We start from the raw sequence: 24,159 nt of genomic DNA, 5'->3' as shown, positions 1-24,159 counted from the left end.
CCTATGTACTGGCTGGATGTAGCCCACACAGCCATTGTTTGGGTTGCTTTGTCCAGGTCATTATGCTTATGTGTGGGTCAGGGGTGGATGCTGGACCATCATGAGGGTGGGTATAACTGTAGATAATCTAGCAGCTGAGCAGCTAGCTGAAGGATTTGGCAGCTGGAGGTTTGCGACGGCAGTCCCCATAGCTGGGATGACAGTGATTCAGCACATGGGTTTCAAGATGGTACATCAGTGTCTTCCCTAGAAGACAAATTATATCATCTTTGTTTATCTTCGTACTCAAGAGAGTTATGGAATGCTCATGTTCTTCCTGGCAGTAAACTAAATTCAGGTAGAGAAATGTGCAAAGCTACTATCACATTTTGGAAAAGTGCAGAGAATGAATGAACAGAGCTATTTCGTGGTGGGCATGTTGGGATTTAGCCAGATTACTTAAGGGTATCATCAACATCCCAACAGTACTAGTTAGCAGAGTGCTGTGGGAAGAGACATACAAATAGCAATGAATGAAGTAGTTCTATTTCAAATATTAACAGCTTAGATTTTTTCCTCTGTGAAAATGGACAATTACATTCCTCTAATAGCCCCCCCCCTTTTTTTTTTTACTTAATAACAAAGCTTTTGTAAAAAATTATTCTCTGGAATGAAATCCTGTCTCTACCTGCAAATATTTGTATTTAAGAGGTCTCTTGAGATGCTTAAGGATATATATATTTCCATTTACCTGTTTATTTAATCACTTTACATCCAGATCCCAGCCCTTTTCTCTCTCTTCTCCCTGTCACTTCCCACTGTCCCTTCCTCTCATCCCCCCTCCCTCCTTCCAGAGAAGAAGAGGCCCCCTATTAGTACCAATCCATCCTGGTATCTCATGTCACTGCAGGACTAAGCACATTCTCTCCCACCTGGGAGTAACAAGGCTGCCCAGCTAGGGGAAAGTAATCCAGCGGTAGATAACAGATTGAGAGACAGCTCCTATTGTTAGGGGAACCACATGATGACCAAGCTGCACATTTGCTACAGAGAGTCTATGTTCAGTCCATGAAAGCTCTTTGGTTGGTGGTTCAGTCTCTTTGAGCCCCCAGGGGCCCAGGTTAGACTACTTGAAGGTTTTCTTTGTGGTGCCCTTGACCTTCCGGCTCCCTCTATCCTTCCTCCCACTCTTCCACAGCACTCCCCAAGATCAGCCTATTGCTTGGCCTTGAGTCTGTGCATCTGTCTCCAGCAGCTGCCAGAGGAGGCCTCTCAGAACATAGTTATGCTAGACTCCTGTCTGCAAGCATAACAGAGTATCATTAGTAGTGACAGTGGTCTGCTCTCTCCTGTGAAGTAAGACTCAAGCTGGGACAGCCACCAGTTTGCCATTCTCTCAATCTCTGTTCCATCTTTGCCCTACACTTCTTGTAGACAAGACACAATTTGCATCAAAGGTTTTATGTGTGGGTTGGTGTCCACCTTTCTCCGCTGGGTGTCCCATCAGGCAATGGGAGAGCCCAGCTTTATGCTCCTTAACACCCATTCCTTGGAGTCTCAGCTAGAGTCAACGGGATAGACTCTCAGGAGCCTCCTTTGTCCCAGAGATGCCCAGACACCAATTTACACCAATTTCTGTCCTCCCTCCCAGTTCTTCTCCTCACACCCCCTCCTCCTCTCGGCCCACCTGATCCCTACTTCCTTTATCCTCCCCTCCACTTCTCCCACCAATCTCCTCCCTTTCTTGTTCCGTGTGAAATTCAAGCACCTCCCTTCCCTTGGACTCTCCTTGGCTTCTTTGGGTGTGTGGATTATAGTATAGTTATCCTGTATTGTATGGCTAATATCCACTTATAAGTGAATACATGTCAAGTGTGTCTTTCTGGGTCGGGGTTACCTCACCCAGACTGATCTTTTCTATTTCCAGTCATTTGCCTGGAAATTTTATGATGTCTTTATTTTTAATAGCTGAGTAGTATTCCGTTGTGCAGATGTTCCGCATTTTCTTTATCCATTTTTTATTTGAGAGACCTCTAGGCTGTTTCCAGTTTCTGGCTATTACAAATAAGGCTGCAATGAACATAGTTGAGCAAGCGTACTTGTGGTAAAGAGGAGTATATTTTGGGTATATGCCCAGGCATGGTATAGTTGGGTCTTCAGGTAGCACTATTTCCAATTTTCTAAGAAAGCACAAGGTTGATTTCCAAAGTGATCATATGAGTTCAAACTCCCACCAGCATTGGAGGAGTCCTCCTCTTGTTCTGCATCTTCACCATCATGGGCTGTCACTTGTGTTTTTGATCTTAGCCATTCTGACAGGTGTAAGATGGAATCTCAGGGTCCTTTAGATTTCCATTTCCCTAATGGAGTACATTGAGCATTTCATTTTCTTTTAATTATTTATTATTATTTATTCAGATTATATCCCAACTGTTATCCCCTGGCTTATATCTTCCTGCTGCTACTCTCTCTCTTTCTTCCACCCTATTCCCCTCCCCTAGACCTCTGACAGAATGGGACCTTCTCCTATACCATATGACCATAGCCTATAAGGTCTCATCTGGATAACCTGCGTCCGCTTCCACAGTGTGCCCTCCTGGCTTCCCCACCAAAGGGAAGTGATCAAATTGGGGGAACCAGAGCTCATGTCAGAGGCAGTCTCTGCTCCCCCCACAACCGTAGAGAATGAGTTGTCCATTGGTTAGATCTGAACAAGGGGTCTAAGTTTACTGCATGCATTGTCCTTGGTTGGTCCAACAGTTTGTGCAGGTGCCCTTGGGTCTAGATCCTCCATCCTTAATGGTCTCCTTGTGGAGTTTTGAACCCTCTAGGCATTTTTTAAGTGTTTCTCTTCATTCTAGATTCCCGAAATTTGTGGATAAATGGATTGAGCTAGAAATGATCATAATGAGTGAGTTAACCCAGAAGCAGAAAGACTCAAATGGTATATACTCACTTATATCTGCATATTAGCCCAAGGGGCATGTCCCACGAAAGCCTTCACTTACCAGGAAACTGAGACAGAGGGGAGGACATTCTAGTGGGACTCTAGATGAGAGAAGCATGGGAGAATGGCAAAGTAGAAGGATCCAGAGGGTCCTAGAAGCCTACAAGTAGAACATTATGATAGGCAGATTTGGGCCCAGAGGTCCCGCTCAAACTAAGGCACCAGCCAAGGACAATATAGGCGGTAAACCTTAAACCCCTACCCAGATCTAGACAATGGACAGAACACTCTCCAGAGTAGAGTGGAGAGTGGGATATTACTTTCTCACATACTCTGGTGCCTCATCTTTATATATTTTGGATATTAAACTTCTGTTAGATGTAAGGTTGATGAAGATCTTTTCCCAGTCTGTAGGCTGTCATTTTGTTCTGTTGACAGTGTCCTTTGCCTTACAGAAGCTTTTCAGTTTCATGAGGACCCATTTATTAATTGTTGATCATAGTACCTGAACTGCTGTTGTTCGGTTCTGGAAATTGTCTCCTGTGTCAATGAGTTCAAGGCTCTACCCTGATTTTTCCTCTAATAGATTTAGTGTATCTGGCTTTGTGTTGAATTCCTTGACCCATTTGGACTTGAATTTTGTGCAGAGGGAGAGAGAAGGATCCATTTTCATGTTTTTCTATATAATGACATCTAGTTAGACTAGCACCATTTGTTGAAGATGTTATCTATTTTTTCCGGTTTTTTGTTTGTTTGTTTGTTTTATTTTTATTTTTATTTTTATTTTTGGTTCTTTGTCAAAAATCAAGGATTCATAGGTGTGTAGGTTTATTTCTCAGTTCTTCAGTTCTATTCCATTGGTCAATCAGTCCATTTCTATTCCAGTACCTTGCAGATTTTATTACTATTGTTGTGTAGTACAAGTTGATATGAGGGATGGAGAAGTCCTTTTATTGTATAGAATTGTTTTAGTGTTCTGTTTTTTGTTGTCGTCGTTTGTTTGTTTTCTTTGCTTTTTCATATGAAATTTAGTGTTGTTTTCTCAAGGTATGTAAAGAACTGTATATGTATTTTTATGGGAATTGCACTGAATCTGTATATTGTGTTTGGTTAGATGGCTTTTTTTTTTTTACTATGTTAATCCTACTGATCCATGTGCATGGGAGGTCTTTCCATCTTCTTATATCTTCTTCAATTTGTTTCTTCAGAGACTTGAAGTTTTTTGTCATGCAGGTCTTTCACTTGCTTGGTTAGATTTACATGAAGATAATCTGTATTATTTGTGGCTATCTTTGTAAATGGTATTATTTCCCTAATTTCTTTCTCGTCCCATTTGTCTTTTGTATGTGTGTGTGTGGGGGGGGGTGTACTGAGATTTTTGAGATAATTTTGTATCCATCTCCCTTGCTGAATGTATTTATTATCTCTTGTAGTTGCTTGGTTGACTTTTGGGGGTCACTTATATATACTATTATATGATCTACAAAAACCAATCATTGTTTTTTTCCTTTCCAGTTTGTATCCCCTTGATCTCTTTTACTTGCCTTATTGCTCTAGCTAGAACTTCAAGTGCTATGTTGAATAGGTATGGAGAAAGTGGGCAGCCTTGTCTTGTGCCTGATTTTATTGGAAATATTTTTCTCGCCATTTAATTTTATGTTGGCCATTGGCTTGATGTATATTGATTGTGTTTAGGTATGTACCTTGTTTCACTGAGTTCTGCAAGACTTTAAGCACGAAGGTGTGTTGGCAAATACTTTTTCAGCATCTAGTGAGATGTGTTTTTTTCCTTTCAGTTTGTTTATATAGTAGATTACATATATGGATTTTTGTATATTGAGCCATTCCATATCCCATGGATGAAGCCTACTTAACCACGGTGGAAATATCCTTGATGTCCTCTTGGATTTAGTTTGTTAGTATTTTATTGAATATTTTTGCATCAATGTTTATGTGGGAAATTGGTCTAAATTTTTCTTTCATTGTTGAGACTTTGTGAGATTTAGGTATCTGGGTGACTGTGGCATCATAGAGTGAGTTTGATAGTTTTCTTCCATTTCTTTGGGTTTTTTTTATACTTTTATTGAATGTCTATGATTTACATGCTATGTACCAAAATCCCTCTCCTCTCCCCAGTAAAATAAAACAAACAGACAAAAAAATCTTGTCTCAGAAGCTGTAGGATATCACACAGTATAGCCTTTTGTCCATATATGTTTATTTTCACATGTTCATTGCTACAAGTCAGGGGTCTGGTTGGAGGTCTACACTATCGTTACTGGATCCTCTCTGGAGCTATTGTCCTATATCCCCTGTTGCTGTGTGTCAAGGAGATTCTTAATCTTTGAATCTGTAGGTCCGGCCCCTTGTGTTCCAGCAGGTCATACATGGGGTAGATGTTGGGGTGAGGTTCACTCAGAGCCCTGGATCAGGGCCCACACCCTTGACCATAGGGCAGGGCTTGCCCTCTTGCTCCCTCGTCCCCAGGGCAGGGCCCGCTCTCCTATCCCCATGCCATTGGTGTTAGCTCTTTGAATAGTCTGGTAGAATTCTGCACTAAAACCTTCTGTTCCTGGAGTAGTGTTGTTGTTGTTGTTGTTTTTGTTGTTGTTGTTAGGCTTTTAATGATTCCTTAGAGGTTATAGGAATATTTAAATAATTTACCAGATCTTGATTTAGCTTTGGTAAGTGGTATCTATCTGGGAATTTGTCCATTTTCTTTAAATTCCTAAAATTTATTGAGTACAGGTTTTTGTAATAAGAGCTAATGATTCTCTGGATTTCCTCAGTGTCTCTTGTTATGTCTCCCTTTTCAATTCTGATTTTATTAATTTGGATACCATCTCTCTGACTTTTATTTAGTTTGGCTAAGGGTTTGTCTATCTTGTTGATTCTCTCAAAGAACCAGCTCCTGGTTCCATTGATTCATTGTATTTTTCCTTTATCACTGAGTGAGATGAGTTTAGTTATCTCCTGTCCTATACTCCTGAGTGTGTTTGCTTTTTGTGTTTGTTTGTTCAGGTGTGTTATTAAGTCAGTAGTGTGAGTTCTCTCCAGTTTCTTTATGAAGCCACTTAGTGCTATGAGCTTTCCTCTTAGCACAGCTTTCATTGTGTTCCATAGGTTTGGGTATGCGTTGCCCTCATTTTCATTGAATTACAGAAAGTTTATTTTTTTAAAGACTTATTTATTTATTATGTATATAATGCACATTAGATCACATTATAGATGGCTGTGAGCCACCATGTGGTTGCTGGGAATTGAACTGAGGACCTCTGGAAGAACAGTCAGCGCTCTTAACCTCTGAGCCATCTCTTCAGCCCAGGTTTTTCATTTCTTTAATTCTTCCTTGACCCTGTGATCATGGAGTAGAGAGGTTTTCAGTGTACAAAAGTTTGTGGTTTTCTTTTCTTTTCTTTTTTTTTTTTTCCTATTGTTGTTGAAGTCCAGCTTTAATCAACAGTTGTCTGATAGGATACAAGATGTTATTTCAACTTTCTTGTATTTTGGGGTTTTGTTTTATGGCCCACTATATAGTCAGTTTTGGAGGTCCCATGAGGTGCTGAGAAGAAGGTATATTGTTTTGTGTTCAGGTGAAATAATCTGGTGATGTCCATTAAGTTGATTTAATTCATAATGTCTGCTAATTCCATTATTTTTCTGTTTAGCTTCTGTCTTGATAACCTGTCTATCAATGAGGGTAGGATGTTGAAGTCTCCCAATATTAATGTATGGGGTTCAATGTGTGACTTAATCTTTACTAATGCTTTTTTTTTTATGAATGTGGGTGACCTTGCATTTGGGGAATATGTGTTCCCAATTGAGATATCTTTTTGGTGGATTTGGTGAGGAGTGTGAAGTGTCCTTCCCTATATGTTTTGATTATTTTGGTTGAACAATCTACTTTAGTAGATACTAGAATAGTTACTCCAGATTGATTTTTGGGTCCATTTTCTTGGAAAACCTTTTTCCAGGTCTTTACTGAGAAAATGTCTATTTTTGTTGCTGTGGTGTGTTTCTTGTAAACAGCAGAAAGATGGATCCCATTTTCTCATCCATTCTGCTAGTCTCTGTCTTTTTATTGGGAAATTGAGTCTATTGATATTGAGGGATATTAATGGTCAGTCATGGTTAATTCCTGTTAATTTGATATTTGAGATGCTAATATGTGTGCTTCCTTCCACCTTTTATTTGGCTGGTGTAGAATTATATAGTTCCTGGTTTTTTTTGGGGGGGGGGTTGTAGTTACCCTCCTTGGGTTGTATTTTTCCTTCTAGTATTTTCTGTAGAGATGGCTGACTTTGTGGATAAATCCTGTTTAAATTTGGTTTTGTTTTAGAATATCTTGTTTTCTCTATCTATAGTGATTGAGAGTTTTGCTGGGTATAATAGTCTAGGTTGGCATCTGTGGTCTCTTATGAGTTTCAAAACATCTGTCAAGGCACTTCTTGCTTTTAAGAGTTTTGTAGACTCAAATTTCTTAAAAAAAAATCTTATTAACAACTTATTGACCGAGCCTACGTCAGTTATAACCAGATGAACCAAAACAGTAGGAAATGAAGATTAATTGACACAACAACAAAACCTTAAGGATATCAGTCGTGAGGAATGATTCTCCGATCGGGAGCCGCAGGATTTCTTCCACTGGAACCAGGGGTAATAAGACCTCAGAGCCTCAGCAGGAGCCGGAGCTCTGAAGCTTTCCGTCAAGTAGATTTCTCTAGGAGCATCTTGAAGGGCAGCAATGAACAGCCAAATCTATCCGAAGTCTCCAATCCGCCCAGCCGCCAGTTCTGAGGTCATTTATATATCTCCTCCCAGAGTCTGTTCACAGGATCTTTTTCATCTGGTAGCAATTAAGCTCCTGCACGAGGTGGTTGCCTTGCTAGTGAATTAACCTCACCTGTTCTCTTATAGACCGTTCGATCCCACACTTGGGATCCTAAAGAACAGGTTTCTCTCCTTCAGAGTTTCTTTGAGACTCTGATAGGTCTGCCTTTGTATGTGACTTCTTTCCCTTGCAGCTTTTAATATCCTTCCTTTTTCTGTACATTTAGTGTTTTGATTATTATGTGGAGGGGGTGGGGATTTTCTTCTCTGGTCCAATATAAATGTTATTCTGTATGCTTCATGTATACCTATAGGTATTTCTTTCTTCAGGATGGTGAAGTTTTCTTCTATGGTTTTGCTGAAAATATTTCCTGGTCCTTGAAGATGGGACTCTTCATCTTCAATTCCTATTATTCTTACATTAGATCCTTGCATAGTATCCCAGATTCCCTGGATATTTTGTGTTAAGAAATTTTTAGATTTAGTATTTTCTTTGACTCATATACTATATTGTCTGCTATGACTGAGATTCTCTCTTCCTTCTCCTATAATCTGTTGGTGATGCTTACATCTGTTGTTCCTATTCTCTTCTCTAGGTTTTTTCATCTGCTGGATCCCCTCAGTATGTGTTTTCTTAATTGCTTCTACTTCCATTTTCAGGGCTTCAATAGTTTTATTAATCGCCTTCACCTGTTTAATTATATTTTCCTGTAACTCTTTAAGAGATTTATTTGTTTCCTCTTAAAGGTCTCTACCTCTTAGATGATATTTTCTTGTATTTCTTTTAGGGATTTATTCATTTCCTCTTCTGGGTCTCTATCATCTTTATAAGACTGGATTCGAGATCATTCTCTCATGCTTCTGTTATGTGAGGGTATTCAGGGCTTGCTGTGGTAGGATCATCGTGCTCTGCAGTTGCTGTATTGCCGTGGATCTTGTTTGTGTTCTTAACACTGTCCTCTCGCCATCTGGTTATTCCTGGATGTTCTTGCTTGATGCTGGAGTATCTGGCTCGCTGACCTTGGGTGGAACTCCTGGATCAAGCTGGGGTATTCTGCTTGGTGGCCAAAGAGGAGTGCCCAACAATTAAGGTCGGGACAGCAAGCAGCTCAGGACAGCTCAACTTGACCCTGGGCCACTGGTGGAAGAGCTATTAACAGCCTTCAATGACTTATACATGGAGATATCCTCAAATCATATTTAATATTTCCATTTCCATGCACATAGTTTATTCTCAACACAGTACTTTTAAAATGAAAACTTATGCATTTCACGTAATAAATTATAATGCTAGATTTCATAAGCTAGAGTCTGTGAAATCGCAGAGTCTGTAGAAGCTCCTGGGCCCCTATCCTTTTATATATCATCCGTGATTTCTCCAACAAGTAAAACTGACCATCTGAGTGATGGGCATTATGGAAGTCTTAAATATTACTTGTAAAATTCAGATATCACACATGGATTTTTTTCTGATCAGATAATATAACCTACTTATTCAAATTAATTAGGTTTCCTACATTTTAATTTCCTAAGTCTGGCAACTGTATTTGTGTAATCAAATAAGAAATCTCAAGATTCTTTTCAGACTATGCTAAGCAAATTAAAAAGATGAACTTGCTAACAGCATGTGAATTGACAACAGTGGAAATATAAGGTCTGCGAAATGTATAATTTGTGTCCATGGGCACAACTAGATGTGAGTTAAAGTGAGCTAAATCAATGAATGCTGAGCAAGTCTGGTTGGGATATGCTGCCCAGTCTCAGCTGTGGCATCTCATCACTGTCCGCCTCATCTTCCCAGGTGAGAACAGACATGAAAAGATAGTTTTAATGAGTATAGAGGTGTACTTGGCAGATGGCTCAGCATTTTTTTTTTTTTGGTGCCAAACTGCAAAAATTTGCAGTTAACACTTGACTAAATCTCCAGATATTCCTCCAGGCCACCTGTTATTGACTGTGGAAGCCTGGCTCTGGCATCAGGATGGTAAATGCCACGGAATAAAGCCCTAAGAGTAGTTTGTCTAAGTTACCTAGGAACTAGACAGATCTCTAGGCTGATGGCGATCCAGAGGAGACATTGGCAGGAGTTTGATCTCAGGAGTAAAAATCTCTATTAACCGTATAGGAGCTGAGCAGTGCATATTAATATGGCCGGGAACAGGTGAGGGCAGTGCAGAATATAAAATTCACAAGCATTTGTTTAGACATCAGAGTGAAAATTGCCAAATGAGCTCTTATTTCATGACATGAGAAAGTAGTAGACCTCATACAGTAGGGGACTTTTGAGTGTTTATCCTTAGTTCTTTTTGTCAAAGGGAAAATGCATGTCATGGATACCATGAACTCTTATTTCTTTGTTTGTTATTTATTTATTTAATCATTTTTGAATTCTTGGTAATGAAATATAAATGTAAATATAGTACAAATTAGAGTAAGGCATATCCATAAATAAGTTGCTTTTTTTTTTTCAAGTGTCTAGCAGGGATCTCTCCCTTTGTTCATATCCTATGTGCTGTACATGACCCCCTTTTCTCTTGTAAATATGCATTCTCTTTGTCCAAATTAATGGGTTGGAATATATTCTCTTGATTAGATCTCTTTCTGAAAGTAAAAAGAGATGGGGGGAAAACCACTTGAAATCAGAACTACTTGCACTGAAATTGATTTCATTATTGAGTATCAAGGGTAATTAATTAAAACTTAGTTATACTATAATATTATTTTAAATTTGATGAAGGTTGTGTAAATAGACATCATACACACATAATTCCATTGTTTACAGACGCAACTCAGTTATTGGAAAACAAACTTATTCAAGAGAACACATGGATGTAGTAGCTTTGTATTTACTTAACAACACATTCTAATATCAGGTTGTCAGGCAGTCTCAATTTATTTTATTTTTTTCTTCAAAATATTTAATTTTATTTTTACATTTTTGCCATATACATTTGTATTATTACACGTAAATAAAAATTGAATACAGCACAAAGAACTGTGAAACAATCAGGGATTATATGAATGTTGCATTCATGGTGTTTTGGGAAATTATATTCGCCACCTTGTAGGACTAGCTTACAGCCCTGTCTCATGCTCTAAATTGAAAATCTCTCCTCTCAGATGAATTCAACTATGTCATATTGACATAAATCTAGCTAGCTAGGATATTATCTAAGTTGTTTGGGATATTTGGGGGGGTGGAAGTTTGGTCAGATATTTTATCATAACAATAATAATGAAACTAGGGCATTGAGCAGTCATTGATCATAGTGTGTGAGTTTACTTTTTTTGATTGCCTATTCTATTCCAGTGATCAATGTACCTTATTTTCTTCAAAATAATATGCTGTTTTGATCACTTGGTCTTTTTTTCCCAAGCAAAACTACGTTGATCTATTTACACGGTGTGACAGCATGGGTATGGGGCTCAGAGAGGAGCTTTCAGGGGTGAGTTCTTTCCTTCCACCATCTGTACTTTGGAGACAGAGCTCAGATCACTGAACTTGGCACCAAGCCTTTGTAACTTTGTACCGAGTAAACCATCTTGTTGGTTTTACTATAAACTAAAGCACACAAAAGACTCCATTCTGTTTTGTCAGAATTTCTTCATGGGTTATCATACAACTTTTAAGATTGGTTCCCCCCCGTGGAGAATGATGTCGAAGTTTTTATAGGAGTTACACTGAGTTTTTGTATTGTTTTGAATGGTATGACTATTTTAACAGTAATATTCCTACTGATGAACATTAAATATCTTTCTGGTTATTTGTGTTATCTCATTTCTTTTGTCAGCGTCTTCAAGTTCTCATTATTAAATCTTCACTATATTTTAGCTAAAATTTCACTAAGGTGTTTTTAATGACATTATTAATGGGATTACTTTCTTATTTTTTTTTTCTGACAGGTGGTATTTAGAATCAGTTAAGTACTTTTGTAAGTGTTTTCATGTCACAAAACCTTTATACTCCATACATTTTCAAGGTTGTGTGTGTTTGGCCTCAGGGTTTCTCTCTATTAAACGCACTAGTCCTTTTCCTCTATTCTTCTAAAGTGCTGTTGGCATTAAACTAGTTCACTCTTTAGTCCTACAGAGACCTGTTCTTTTTTCATTAGGTCTGATTGTTGTTAAAAAGAAAAACTCACCATGCCACCTACTTACATATTGATACTTTTCATTGTGCATAAAAATTGTACTTTTAGTAAGGTTGTAATTTGAGTGAAATAAAATGTGAGCCTCCTTTTTTTTAATATAACTATTTTTTTCTCCTTTATTAATTTATTCTTGTTACATCTCAATGGTTATCCCGTCCCTTGTATCCTCCCATTCTTCCCTCCCTCCCATTTTCCCCTTATTCCCCTCCCCTATGACTGTTCCTGAGGGGGATTACCTCCCCCTGTATATGTTCATAGGGTATCAAGTCTCTTCTTGGTAACCTGCTGTCCTTCCTCTGAGTGCCACCAGGTCTCCCCCTCCAGGGGACATGGTCAAAGGTGAGAGCCTCCTTTTTTCCACCTTTTTTGGTGTACACTTTTAAAATGTAAGGACTTTTTTTTTTCATGAGTCTTCCTTTTTAAAATTATTGGTTCTCACTATCTAGAACACATTAGAGAAGTCATCCAATCAAAGTGAGTGCATTTAGCTTCCTGAAGGCAAAGCCTGCAAAAATCAGGACTATCACAGCAAAAGTGAGTCCCCGGAGCAGCTTCTTACCAGAGTCTGAGCTTCTGCTGTGCAACTCACAGGAGAAAGATTAAGAAGTGGAAATTGGTTTCAGAACTTGTTACTGTCAGGAGCAGGGGCCAGGTTACTAAGTTAACATTTCCGTGATCGTTGTCCAGCAGGGCTCACTAGTCATCAGTAAGAAAGCTGATCCCCGCAAAGGGAGGACTTGCTGTTCATTTTCACAGCAGCTGTGCAATGTGCTGGCTGCACCAGGCTAGAAGTACATCTGTACTCTGATAGGAACTTCATGAGCTGATTTACACCTGGGTTTTTTTTTTTTTTTTGTTTGTTTGTTTGTTTTTACTTTCTCACAGGATAACACAGGCTCCCTCATATGTGTGTATTGTAGATATTCTTAATGCCTGTTCTACCACATAACAGGACCTTATATCTGAAGAAGCATTTGGTAACTCCTGCATATGCCTGAGTGGCCCCTAGGACTGTAATTTTTTTAGTCTTTTTTTTTCCTGCTTTGTTCTTCTTCCATACAATAGATCCCAGCCACAGACTCCTCTCTCTCTACTCCATCTACCCCTGCTCCCACCTCCCTACTCTACCAGATCCACTCCTCCATTTCCCTTCAGAAAAGAGCAGGCTTCCCAGGGATAGCAACCAAACACAGCATAGCAAGATGCCATAAGATTAGGCATAAACCTTCATGTCAAGGCTGGACAAGGCAACTCATAGGAGGAAAAGGGTCCCGCAAGCAAGTGAAAGAGTCAGAGATACCCGCTACTACTAAGGTCCATCAATTCCTGGTGACTAGCAATGCAGGCAAAACACGGGGTCTGAAAGTGCTATCCAGTTGGCATGTGGTGTGTATGACATAGTGTCATTGTGGAATGACTGCTTTAGGCTATTCTGAAATATCTGGTTAATAAATCAATTCTATATTATACAGTCTTCGCTGAAGCTCCCATACTCTGACCACCTGGAGACTAAGCCAAAAAAAACTGGCACTGGTGAAATTGATGATGTGATTTTAGATTTCATGTAGTCCATCTCCAAAATTTATTTTATGTTTGCAATGTAGATGAAAATTACATGGTTTCTTTTGAGCCAAACGTAATTATGTATCAGAAAGTTAAAACATTTCAAGACAAGTACCTGGACAATCATAAAAAAAACATTATGTATTTTATCCCAGAACATTTAGTTTTGAGAAAACACCTGTTTGCATAAGCCATTCAGGAGGAGTACACTAAAAAGTTATGTCTGCCTTCCTGAATCTGATGGGTTTCCTGAAAGAATTTAGGATGGTCTATTTGTATGGGAAATAATATTTACTCAATTCACAGTTTGACCTTTAACCTGTCTTCATCTCCTCTTTATAACATTAAGAGCAAGGGCATGATAATGCACATCTGAAATCCTACTGGTTTGGAGGTAAAGGCAGGTGCATCCCTAAATTCCAGGCTGTCCTGATATACAGAGAAAATTCCAGGATTGCCAGGGCTACTGAGAAGAACTCTGTCTCAAAAACTAGACACACATACACATATATACACAAATATTTTATATACAATATACACTAATATATATGTCATGTACATATATTTTAACTTAATATATCAATTTATATATTATTTAGGGCTAAGCAATGACTTGTATTGTTTGTAAAACTGGATTTTTATCAAAATATACTTCTTGTAAGAAGATGGACCTGATTTAATTTCAGATGGATCATAGCTGATCCTTTTAAAAGGCAGCAAATGCAAATTTAAAAGAATAGTTGCAATCATTCACATTTCAAGCCGCTTGAAAATTTGGTTTTAATATTAAATAAATTAAAATTTTTGTTTTACTGATAGGGCCATGGATTCCTTGGCTGCTAAAGAATAGAATGAGATCACCTTGACCATTATCTAACATCTGCATGGAAAATCATGGGAGGTTATGTATTGTCACTATGGAGACACATTGTTTTTCTGTTTTCTTGACAAGATAAAAACCTGGCCTTATTTTAATCAGTAGAGATTGTACACTTAAGACTTGTGGATCTTCTTGAGTGCTGTTATGATCAGAGCCTAAAATTCTGTTTCAAAAAGAAAGAATGAAAATTAAAGTGGATCCAGCTGGTATCTGACTGAGTAGAGAGTTCTGGTTATTCTTAATATTATGGAATGGAACTTATTCCTTTCACTGTTGCTATGTAGTTAATCACTCAAAGAGCGAACAAAAACGAGCCCATACACAATCTGTAACAATTCAAATTAGGCTAGACACTATGAAAGTCCATATATGAGGTTCCTTAAAACACTAAAGTTAGAACTATCACATAATTCAATTATAGCATACTTAAGTATGTACCCAAAGAAATGAAACTCAGAATAAAACAGAGATATCTGCATACTCATGTTTATCACAACAGTACTCAAAGCACTATCTTATAGAATCAGAGTGGATGTGCATACATATTTTAGTTTAGTGTAGAGGAATTTTAATCCAGCAACACAGCTGCTCTGGCAAGGGATCACATCTGAAGATAGGTCTTTGTGATCCTACTGGAATACAGACACAACCTTAGTACACACCTTTAATCCCTCTGGCTGGAATATAGACAAGACACACCTTTAATCTCTATGGCTGGAATTTAGTACACACTTTTAATCCCAAACAATGACTTCTAGTTGAGGGGCAGACAGAGTGACGATCCGAGAAAGATTTGGCAGAATGAGTCAGAAATAGGATAGCCAACTCTCAGGAGAATAGGTAAGAAACAAAGTTACATAAGAGCACCAGAGAGAGAGAGACAGAGAGACAGAGAGAGACAGAGAGAGAGAGAGAGAGAGAGAGAGAGAGAGAGAGAGAGAGAGAGAGAGAGAAGGAATGTTGTGGAGACAGTACAATGGAATTCAGAAGTACAGTACAGTTTGGTGCAGCTCAGTTGTGAGCAATTGAGTTCAGTTGAGTTGGTGCAGTTCCATTCAGTTCCATTCACTATGGGAAGTCAGTGCAGTCAGTGCAGTTCAGTTTTTAGGGTCTGTTTTTCGAAGCAGAGCAAATTCAGGAGAAGTAGAGAAAAGCCTGTTTGAATCAGTCAGCTTGGAGAGGAGTTTTGAGCCAGAACAGCAGATTTGAACCAGCCAGCCAGAGTTCAGAAAGAACTATAAAGCGTGAGGTTATTCAGCAGTAAGTCTCAAAGGCTGAAAACATTCTAGGGTTAGCTTTGCAGATGGAGGCTGGAAGCTGAAGCCTTCAAGGTCCAGGCTTGTAGTGGATTAGATCGTAGGAGGCTAGCAGCTTCCAGGCCTAGGCCTAGGGATAGTTAGGTAGGCATGTTTTGGGTTCAGCTTGGGTATGGCTCTCATCTCTTCCCCTCATCTGAGGAGATTAAGAAGACAACATTTACGATTTAGCTTTTAAGGGAAACTAGCTATCCTGTTTTCAGGAAGTGAAATGGAGACCATCATGTTAAGCACCACAAATCCCAGAACAACAAACATCAGGTTTTCTCCTCTGGGCAGGAAGCTAGACTTTTCAAATGTAGGATAAAGAAGACAATCTTCTGTGGCTTCGCAGTCCCCTGAGTTCCCAGGGCTCTCTGCTGCATTCTTGGCAATGCGTTGAATGTGGAGACTCCTCTGTGTTACACCAAAAGAGATTCTAAGAGGGCATGCACTTGACAGTATCTGCTGGGCCACCCTTGGAAGCAGTGTGGGTAATACCTTGGCCTATAACTGTCTTTTCCAAGCAAGTTTAACTCCTAATGAATCAAAATATTCCCAAGATGATTACTATTCATCTTTGAATTGAAATAATAGTATATAGAACTACTGTTGTACCTTGGGATTTACATTGAATAACAGTTAATGTTTAGCATCTGTGATTTCTGGTCAAGGAACAAGTGGAGTCTTTAAATTTTTGATACATATATGCATATATATCCTTAATATGTGAACAAATATAGTATTGAAAACAAATCACATGCAAGTAACAGTAAGAATTTAGTGAGGACAAGTAGAAATTGAAAGTTAGGAAGATGGAGGAAAGATGGGAATTAGAACATACAAAAAGCAATTGGGATGTAATCTGAATAAAATATAATAAAATTTAAATAAAGAAAGAAAGCTAGTTGTCGGCCACATGAGTCAGTAGTATTTAGCAATTGCAATGCTGTCAATTCTTCATCATTCCTGAACTATTTTTAAAGGATCACTTGGAATCGGGTTACATAATTTATATTAGCAATACATCTCTATTCTTCATTGTTCCGAATATTTGACTGTATGTGCTTACCAAAGTCAAATGTGTTGAGCCGTAGTGAAATGGTAACCTTTAAGCTCATAATGGGTAATAATTTAAATATCTACTAACAATTATCATTTAAAACCAACTACTCAAGGAGAAAAAAAATAAAAGCAAAAGTTGGGATGACTGTGTGTTTAGACTCTTTAGGAAAGATTGTCTGCATTGGTTCAGCTAGTTCCGTTTTGAGAAATTGTAGTTGTAATTACTTTTCTGTAGTATAGGGGAAAAAAAAACCCAACATTCTGTGTAGGCATAAGGAGAGGAAAAAATAAGTAGAAGTTACAAAGAGAAGGACAGGACTGCTTGCAATCACGTTAGGAACAAGAAGTGACTGATGAATGTTACTCTAGAACACAGGCGGCAAGGGCAAAACAAAGCAACCTTTGGCAACTACAGGAAAGAAAGGTCTGCTTGCTCCATAATGTCACTGAGAAGGGAAGTAGTAACCTGCTTGTGTTAATAAAAACGTCTCGGTCATAAAATATTATCCCCATACTTCAAGTGTTCAACAGCAGTGACAGGAACGGTATTAGAGAGATGCCCTGCAGGGCTCTCTGTTCATGGTGTATATAGGGAGGGCACATTCAGAAATTAGTTTGAGCCTCTGGTGGACAATAAATCTGCCTCGGCTCAAAAGACATCAGCTCACTGACAAAAAAGAAAAAAAAAGTGAAGACCCAGATGACGTGAAAGAAAATCAAATAACGCCCCGGGAGTAAGAGGAAATAGCACTTGGCATCGTTGTACTCCCTCCTAATATAGCACCTCAGTACCCCCGCCTGATACAGCACCTCGGCCCATTCCTCTGCTGGGTATTTTTGTATATTGTCTAAGTTCCTGACTCCAAATTCTCCAAATTCTGACTTTGCTATATCCTTGATACCTAAATGTAGCTATTGATGCTTTAGACAAGCAAACTTCACTGCCCCTTCCTGTATTCACTTGCATTTTTTCTTTTCTTTTTTCACTTGTAGAAGGACAAGGGACGGGATACAGAGAACGCTGGCTAATGGGTAGTAGATTCTTGAAAACTGGAATACCTTTAGCCAGCAAGAGGAAACATATTCCCAGGCACTTCTTATCTCTATAATGTGTGGGAAGAACAATAGAGAATCTAAATTAAATAATATGATTCCAACAAAATCTCCCTTTCAGAGCAATGGTAAAAAATGTTTTAACTCTATAGAAAAGAATGTATTCCCAAAGGTCAGATCTGATATTTCCTCCCGTATATGACATTTCCATATTTTCCTACTTTATTAGAACCCTAGGATAAGATTCCTATTTTTAAATCTTTCCTTTTATTCTATGTGTATGCATATTTTGCCTGCATGTATGATGTTTTGTCATATGCATGCTCTGGCTTCAGAGGACAGAAGAGGGTGATAGATCTTCTGGGATCAGAGTTACAGGGCGTTGTGAGCTCCCATGTGGACACTGGGAACTGAATCCAGATCCTCTGGAAGAGCATCCAGTATTCTTGGCCACTGAGATCCACCTCCCCATTTTTATTTTGCCGAATAAATTAATATCTCCCTGTAGACGAATCTGTTGTTCAACATGCAGAACCCTTCAGTCTGTGCTAAGGTTATTGGACTGCCTTCTGTGTTTTAGCTTTCACATCCCTGGGTTAAGTTTTGTTATATGTTTTTGCTTTCAAAACAACAGGATGTCTATATTCCTAAATTTTAGACTTCATAATCACATACATATGTACATACCTCTGTGTGTGTGCATATACAAACATGCATGCATGCAAATGTGTGCAAGGAGTTGTTGTGATGGTTATGGTCTATATTTACATTTTGATAATATCTTTATGTGAAATGGAAGTATATCACTTTTTCCTTCATTTTCATCCTCTAATCCCCTTCTATCTTTCCCCTCTTAAATGCCTCCCATTACCCTATATTCTTAAATTGATAGCTTATTTACCTTTGATATTATTGCTATATATTTATGTAGTGCACACATATGTATATATATAATAAGCAGAAAATATATATTTGTGTTGTCCATTATGAAAATCAGATTCAGTAATGCAAATGTCTATCTGTTTATCTATCATATATCTAATCTACATCTGTTTAGATATATAAAAATCTATTAAAATTTATATATACTATATAAATATATATTATATATTATATGTATAAATATACATTTTACATGCATTGTTGAATCTGTTTTGGATGGTGTTGGTCTATGGTTTCAGGGCTGACCACTCTGCATTGTACAACTACTAGGGTGCCTTGTCTTGGAGAGCATAGTTCCTCTCCCATCAGTCATTAGTTGCTTGTAGTTCGTTGTCTAGGGGTAGGAACCTAGGAAATTCCCCGTTGTAGTTACTTTCTTAAATACTTGTACAACCAGCATTTTATCATAACTCATTTCTATTATTTTAATATAGAATATATATCCATATTCTATTCATTTCTACTATATATTTGTTATCTTTAGTGTAAGCAATAATTATAGACAATAAAGCTAGTCCTTTTCTTTTTCATACTCTGTGCCTATGGTTTAGAGGAATCTCAGGTAAAGTTAAATATTTAAATTCATCCTTTGTGTCAGTTCCTCAATCCTTTTGAATGACATAGCCCTCTGTGAGGACAGAGACAGAAAAATTCCCCGAAAGACACACACTGTATACATTCATTTATAAGTGGATATTAACCCGACATAGGGAAGGGTACTGGGACTTGGATCCAGACTCTGGGCAGTGATCTGAGAGTTGTGTGGAAGAATGAGGGGGATGGATGGACCAGGAGGTGTCAGGAGTTCTATAGGGAGACCACCAAGGCCAGTGGACCTGGACCCAGGGGGGCTGCACAAACTGATGAAACAACCAAGGACAATGCATACTGTGTACCTAGAACCCCAGTTCAGATGTAGCTGATGGAGATAGCTTATTCTCCATGTGTGTGGGGAAAGGGTAGAGAGGAGGCTGCCTCTGACATGAACTCTGGTGCTGGTGGTGTCATCACTGCCTCTTAGTGGGGCGACTTTGCGGGCACATAGAGGAAGAGGATTCAGGCTACTCTGATGAGACCTGAAAGAATGTGACCTAATGGTGGAGGGGTGGGGTGGGGTGTGGGAACATGACGATAAGCAAGAGAGGATAACAGTGGGAATGGAATGTGAATAAATGTATAACAAATTAAAAACAGTTTAATTATTCATTTCTTATCTACAGTTGTTTTTATTTTTCTAGTACTTGGTAATTTTATTCCTAATTATTTTTATTCCCATACTTGATGTGTGTCTAATGCTTCACGTCTTTGGAAATCATACCTAAGAGTTATATAAATCTCTTTATGAAATTTAGTTAGAATAGTAGCTTTTTGCTATACTATGGAGGAGGTCTTTATTTTGAAATTGGCTCTATTCTCAGTATCATTCACTAGCAGGATTACATCATTCTATAAAAAGTTTATTCATAACATTTAACTTTTCAGTGGCTAATGATTTAAATTTATATCATATAACCAGCAATGCTTTTATATTATTATTATTAGGAATTATAGTGTTGTGTTTCTTATTGGGCACCTTACTAGGTGTCTGACACTGTGCTAAGCATTTTTACTGCCTTAATGTGCCTAACAATTCTACAAGGTAGTTATGGTCACATTTGTCATTTGGCATGTGTGGAAGCTGTGACACAAAAGGCCCAGTGAGTGCTAGTACAAGCTGTGCAACAGGCAAGCTTAGATTTGAGTCAGATGACCTTAGTCAGAATCTCAAGTGCAGCCTCATCACTGGCAAGACCCCTTTACTACAACTCCAAAGTCTCCTTCATTTTCAGTACATTTTTGTACTGACTAAAGCATTAAAATATTGGGGAAAGGTGTGCACAGAATTAAAGGATCACTTAAAATAAAATAACCATCTGCAATCTCTCAGAGTTCAGAAAAGGGCATGTTTTTCTTTCACTACAAAAATGAACGTGGTATAAGAAAGTTAGACTTACAAGCAGAACTATATTTTTATGAAGAATCTGAAACTTAATCAATTATGTTGATAATAGGCAATGATAAGAAATATCTAAGAGTCCCTGTGACAGTGCATTTCCAGAATAAGTTTAGCTTAGATCACTGTGTTTAAGCTATATAGTCCAGAATTGTATCCATATTTTCATCAGCTCTTTAGCCTGAGTGTTATTGTCATTGTGAACTTCCTAAAGGAATATACACTATTAAGTATCAACCAGAGATGTATCTGTAGGTACATGTTCATCCTAAAAGACACATGCAACATTTTATAGTTTCATCTGGCATACATAGCACTGAACTCGATGTCTCCTCAGTGTTATTTATGCTTATGGAGAACACTAATCATATCTGTCCATTTCTGCCTCTAGCCTCTTTCTTTCAACTATGCTAATGATCATATTACATAAAATCCTGCTCATGAATTATACGCATCATAGTATGATTTTAAATCACATGGCTTTATTCCTAATAGCAGAGATCTGAGGTGTTGTGTCCTGTTGGTATTTGCAGTTTTCTTAACAGTGGGGGTTTGGCAGGATGGTTGAGTGGCTAAAAGCTCGGCAGTGAGTCACAAAGACCCATACCAAGAGCCAACGCTCTCAAGTCATCCGTTTACCTATACTTCTACATTTTGGCACTTTTACTCGTGCACATAGACACACAGATATGAGCATGAACTATAAAGAAACAAATATATAAATTATTCCATAATGTTTAAAAACTAAAATGAGGAACTCTGACTGTCATGTGTTTTTTTTGTTTTGTTGTTGTTGTTTGGTTTTTGGTTTTTGTTTGTTTGTTTGTTTGTTTGTTTTAGTCCCCAACTATAAAGGGTGACTCCTGGGAAGTAGGGCACATTCTACCATGCCCTGTCCAGTGTGGAAGTTGGACACACAGTGTCCCAAGTTCTCAGAGCCTTCAAAGTTCACCTACCACCTTGCAAATCTATTTGTTTATATGTCTGTCTGTCTTCCTTCTATCAAATGAGGACTTAAAGTTAGTTTTATTATTTTCTTTACTCATTTTTGCATGTAGTCTCTCATCTGTTCTAAACTCAAACCTTATGGTCATTCAACTTCTTCCATTTTAGTACTGTCATACCTTTAAAACTTTTGACATAAAATTACAGCACCTATATTATATTTTTTTTTTACATTTTTTTCTCTTAGCACTAACCCCGAAGTGTGCCAGCATCTTGTAGTCTCTGCAGCATTTACCTTAGCAAGAAAGCTCTTAGAAGCTGTCCGTTAAGTATGGTGCGGTGATAGAAAACAGAATCTCACTCATTTTCATTTGTAGTTTCAGGTGCAGCATTACATCTCTCAGAGTCTTGTGACCTTAGGGAGTTGCAGCTTGCTGAGGAAGTCCATTATACTGCTACTGCTATCAGAAGTGAACAGCTTTGTGGATGACCTGGGAGCCATCGATCAGGTACATGGAAGTTGAAACTTTAACTGATTAACATGTGCTTAACGCAGCTATCAGCTTCGGCTGCATTCATTTCTTTTCTCCTTCTCACACTGATTTGGTACTATTTCACTTGTTCATATATATTGCATTATCTCTAACATATGTGCATATTCCTGCCTACCGAAATTACAGGAAGGTACTTCCACCAGGAGGGATTTTGAAGTGGGTTAGTGTGTATCAGTATTGCAAAAGTATGCCTGGTAATTACGCTCTTTGGCCTAGACCTAACACCAATTCTCCCAGCCCTTTCACCTATACAAAGTGTTACATGTGTATGGATAAACATATAGACAAAATGGAAGCCATTCCCAGATTTTGATGTTGATAGTTGCTGTTAAATGTGTTTACCTTATAGTTACTTTATGATTCCTATCATCTCTATTGTAGAATTAAAAAGAAATCAGAGATAAGTTCACATATGTAGGTAACGTAAAAGAAATTTAATAATTCAAATATATCGTAGGGTTTTAAGGTGTTTTCAACTAAGTACTTACCTCTAACTTCTCTACATTTTATGGAACAATCTTAAAACTGTTGCTCTAGCCTTGTTCAGTGGATAGCATGGTACACCATCTAGTCAGCAGCTGTTTGAGTCTGAAAGATGAGTTTATAAAGTCACTGCCACAGATCTAAAGGAGAAAATGTAAGACTATGGTGAAAAAGGACAAAATGTTGAAACAAATTCATACTGATGTTTGTACAAGTTCCAAGGTCAAAGAACTGGTCATAGTAGTTTACAAGCTCAAAGTACTTCTTGTCAAAGAAACAACTTTAAAAAATGATTTGAGTGGAATCAGCAGAGGCTAGCAGAATGCACAGGAGCTGGGTTGTTGTGTAACGAGAGGTGTCCCAGGGACTCTGATGAAACAATATGTGTTTGGCACTTAACAGGAAACAGTGCGGAAAATAAGTTTAACTAGATCGAGTTATGTTTGGGAACATAAGAACAAGTTGGGAAATCAGAATTTTATCTGTATAGTTTCATTTAATTTTGAAGCACATACACTTCGTATCCAATTCTTGCACACAGAAAACAGACCTTAACATTGATAAGACATTTGACCATGACTGCAGAATGATATCTGAAAATGCATAATTTATACATAGATGTTCTGTTATGCTACTTTAAAATAATAATAAGGGTGGGGGAGGGATGAGTTAATGGTTAAGAGCATTTACTGTTCTTGAAGTGGATCCAGGTTTAGGCTAAAGCACCCATCACAGCTACAGGTAATTCCACTTCCAGGGGACAAATGCCTCTTGTGGCCTTCAAGGGTATCAGCTTGCACTTGGCACACATTAACACATGCTGTTTAAAACACATATGAAGAAGGAGGCAGTGAAGGAGGGTGGGAAGGAAGAAAGGGTGATTTTAAATAATAAAAGATGGAAAAGCAACAGTATGACAGAAAGCAACTAATTGTTGGCAGGCATTTGATGAACTGGTTCACTTGAGCTCTCCCAGTCAATCCTTTTGACAGCTCTTCCAAATATTAGTATTGATCAAAGACAGAGAAACTGTAAGTCAGCATTCCTAGTGACAAATAGCAGAATACTATGCAGCCAATTTAAAAATGGATTAATGAGCAGCTATGAAATGTGGTAGTGGGCTGAGGTATGAGACTCCAGCTGTACTTTGATGATTTTAGCCGTTACTACACAACAGAATTAGGCTACCGGGGGCATTGGTGCTGCTTTTGCCATTATGACCATGAAGCTGTGTGCTGAACTATTAGTGCTTGTTCTTCTTTGTGGTTCTGAGAGTTCTGTCTTAGTGCAGCGTGAACAGACCGTGTGAGCCCGGCGTAAGATCTAACTCACTTTATTGCTTACTTTCATCTCAACAGTTTTTTTAGTACAACCAATAAATAACACGTTCAGAACCTATAAACAAGGAATAGAGATATGTTTATATGCATTCTTAACTTATTTGAAACTGTGGAAAGAGGATAGAAGGATGGATGAAAA

The 24,159-nt window shown here is 38.2% G+C and overlaps 1 protein-coding gene across 1 annotated transcript in view; it reads left to right on the top strand.

Moving 5' to 3' along the window:
- MEI4 (meiotic double-stranded break formation protein 4) overlaps positions 1-24,159 on the top strand; it is a 158,142-nt gene that overhangs the window by 84,459 nt on the left and 49,524 nt on the right. The window contains exon 4 of the mRNA XM_084752190.1: positions 22,021-22,152. Coding sequence (XP_084608316.1) covers positions 22,021-22,152 — 132 coding nt within the window. The remainder of the gene's footprint in view (positions 1-22,020; positions 22,153-24,159) is intronic.

The sequence above is a fragment of the Acomys minous genome, assembly GCF_964271855.1.
Source record: "Acomys minous genome assembly, chromosome: 13".
In the NCBI taxonomy this organism is placed as follows: domain Eukaryota; kingdom Metazoa; phylum Chordata; class Mammalia; order Rodentia; family Muridae; genus Acomys; species Acomys minous.
The sequence above is the reverse complement of the archived record's forward strand: the minus strand, read 5'-3'. Positions and strand labels throughout refer to the sequence as shown.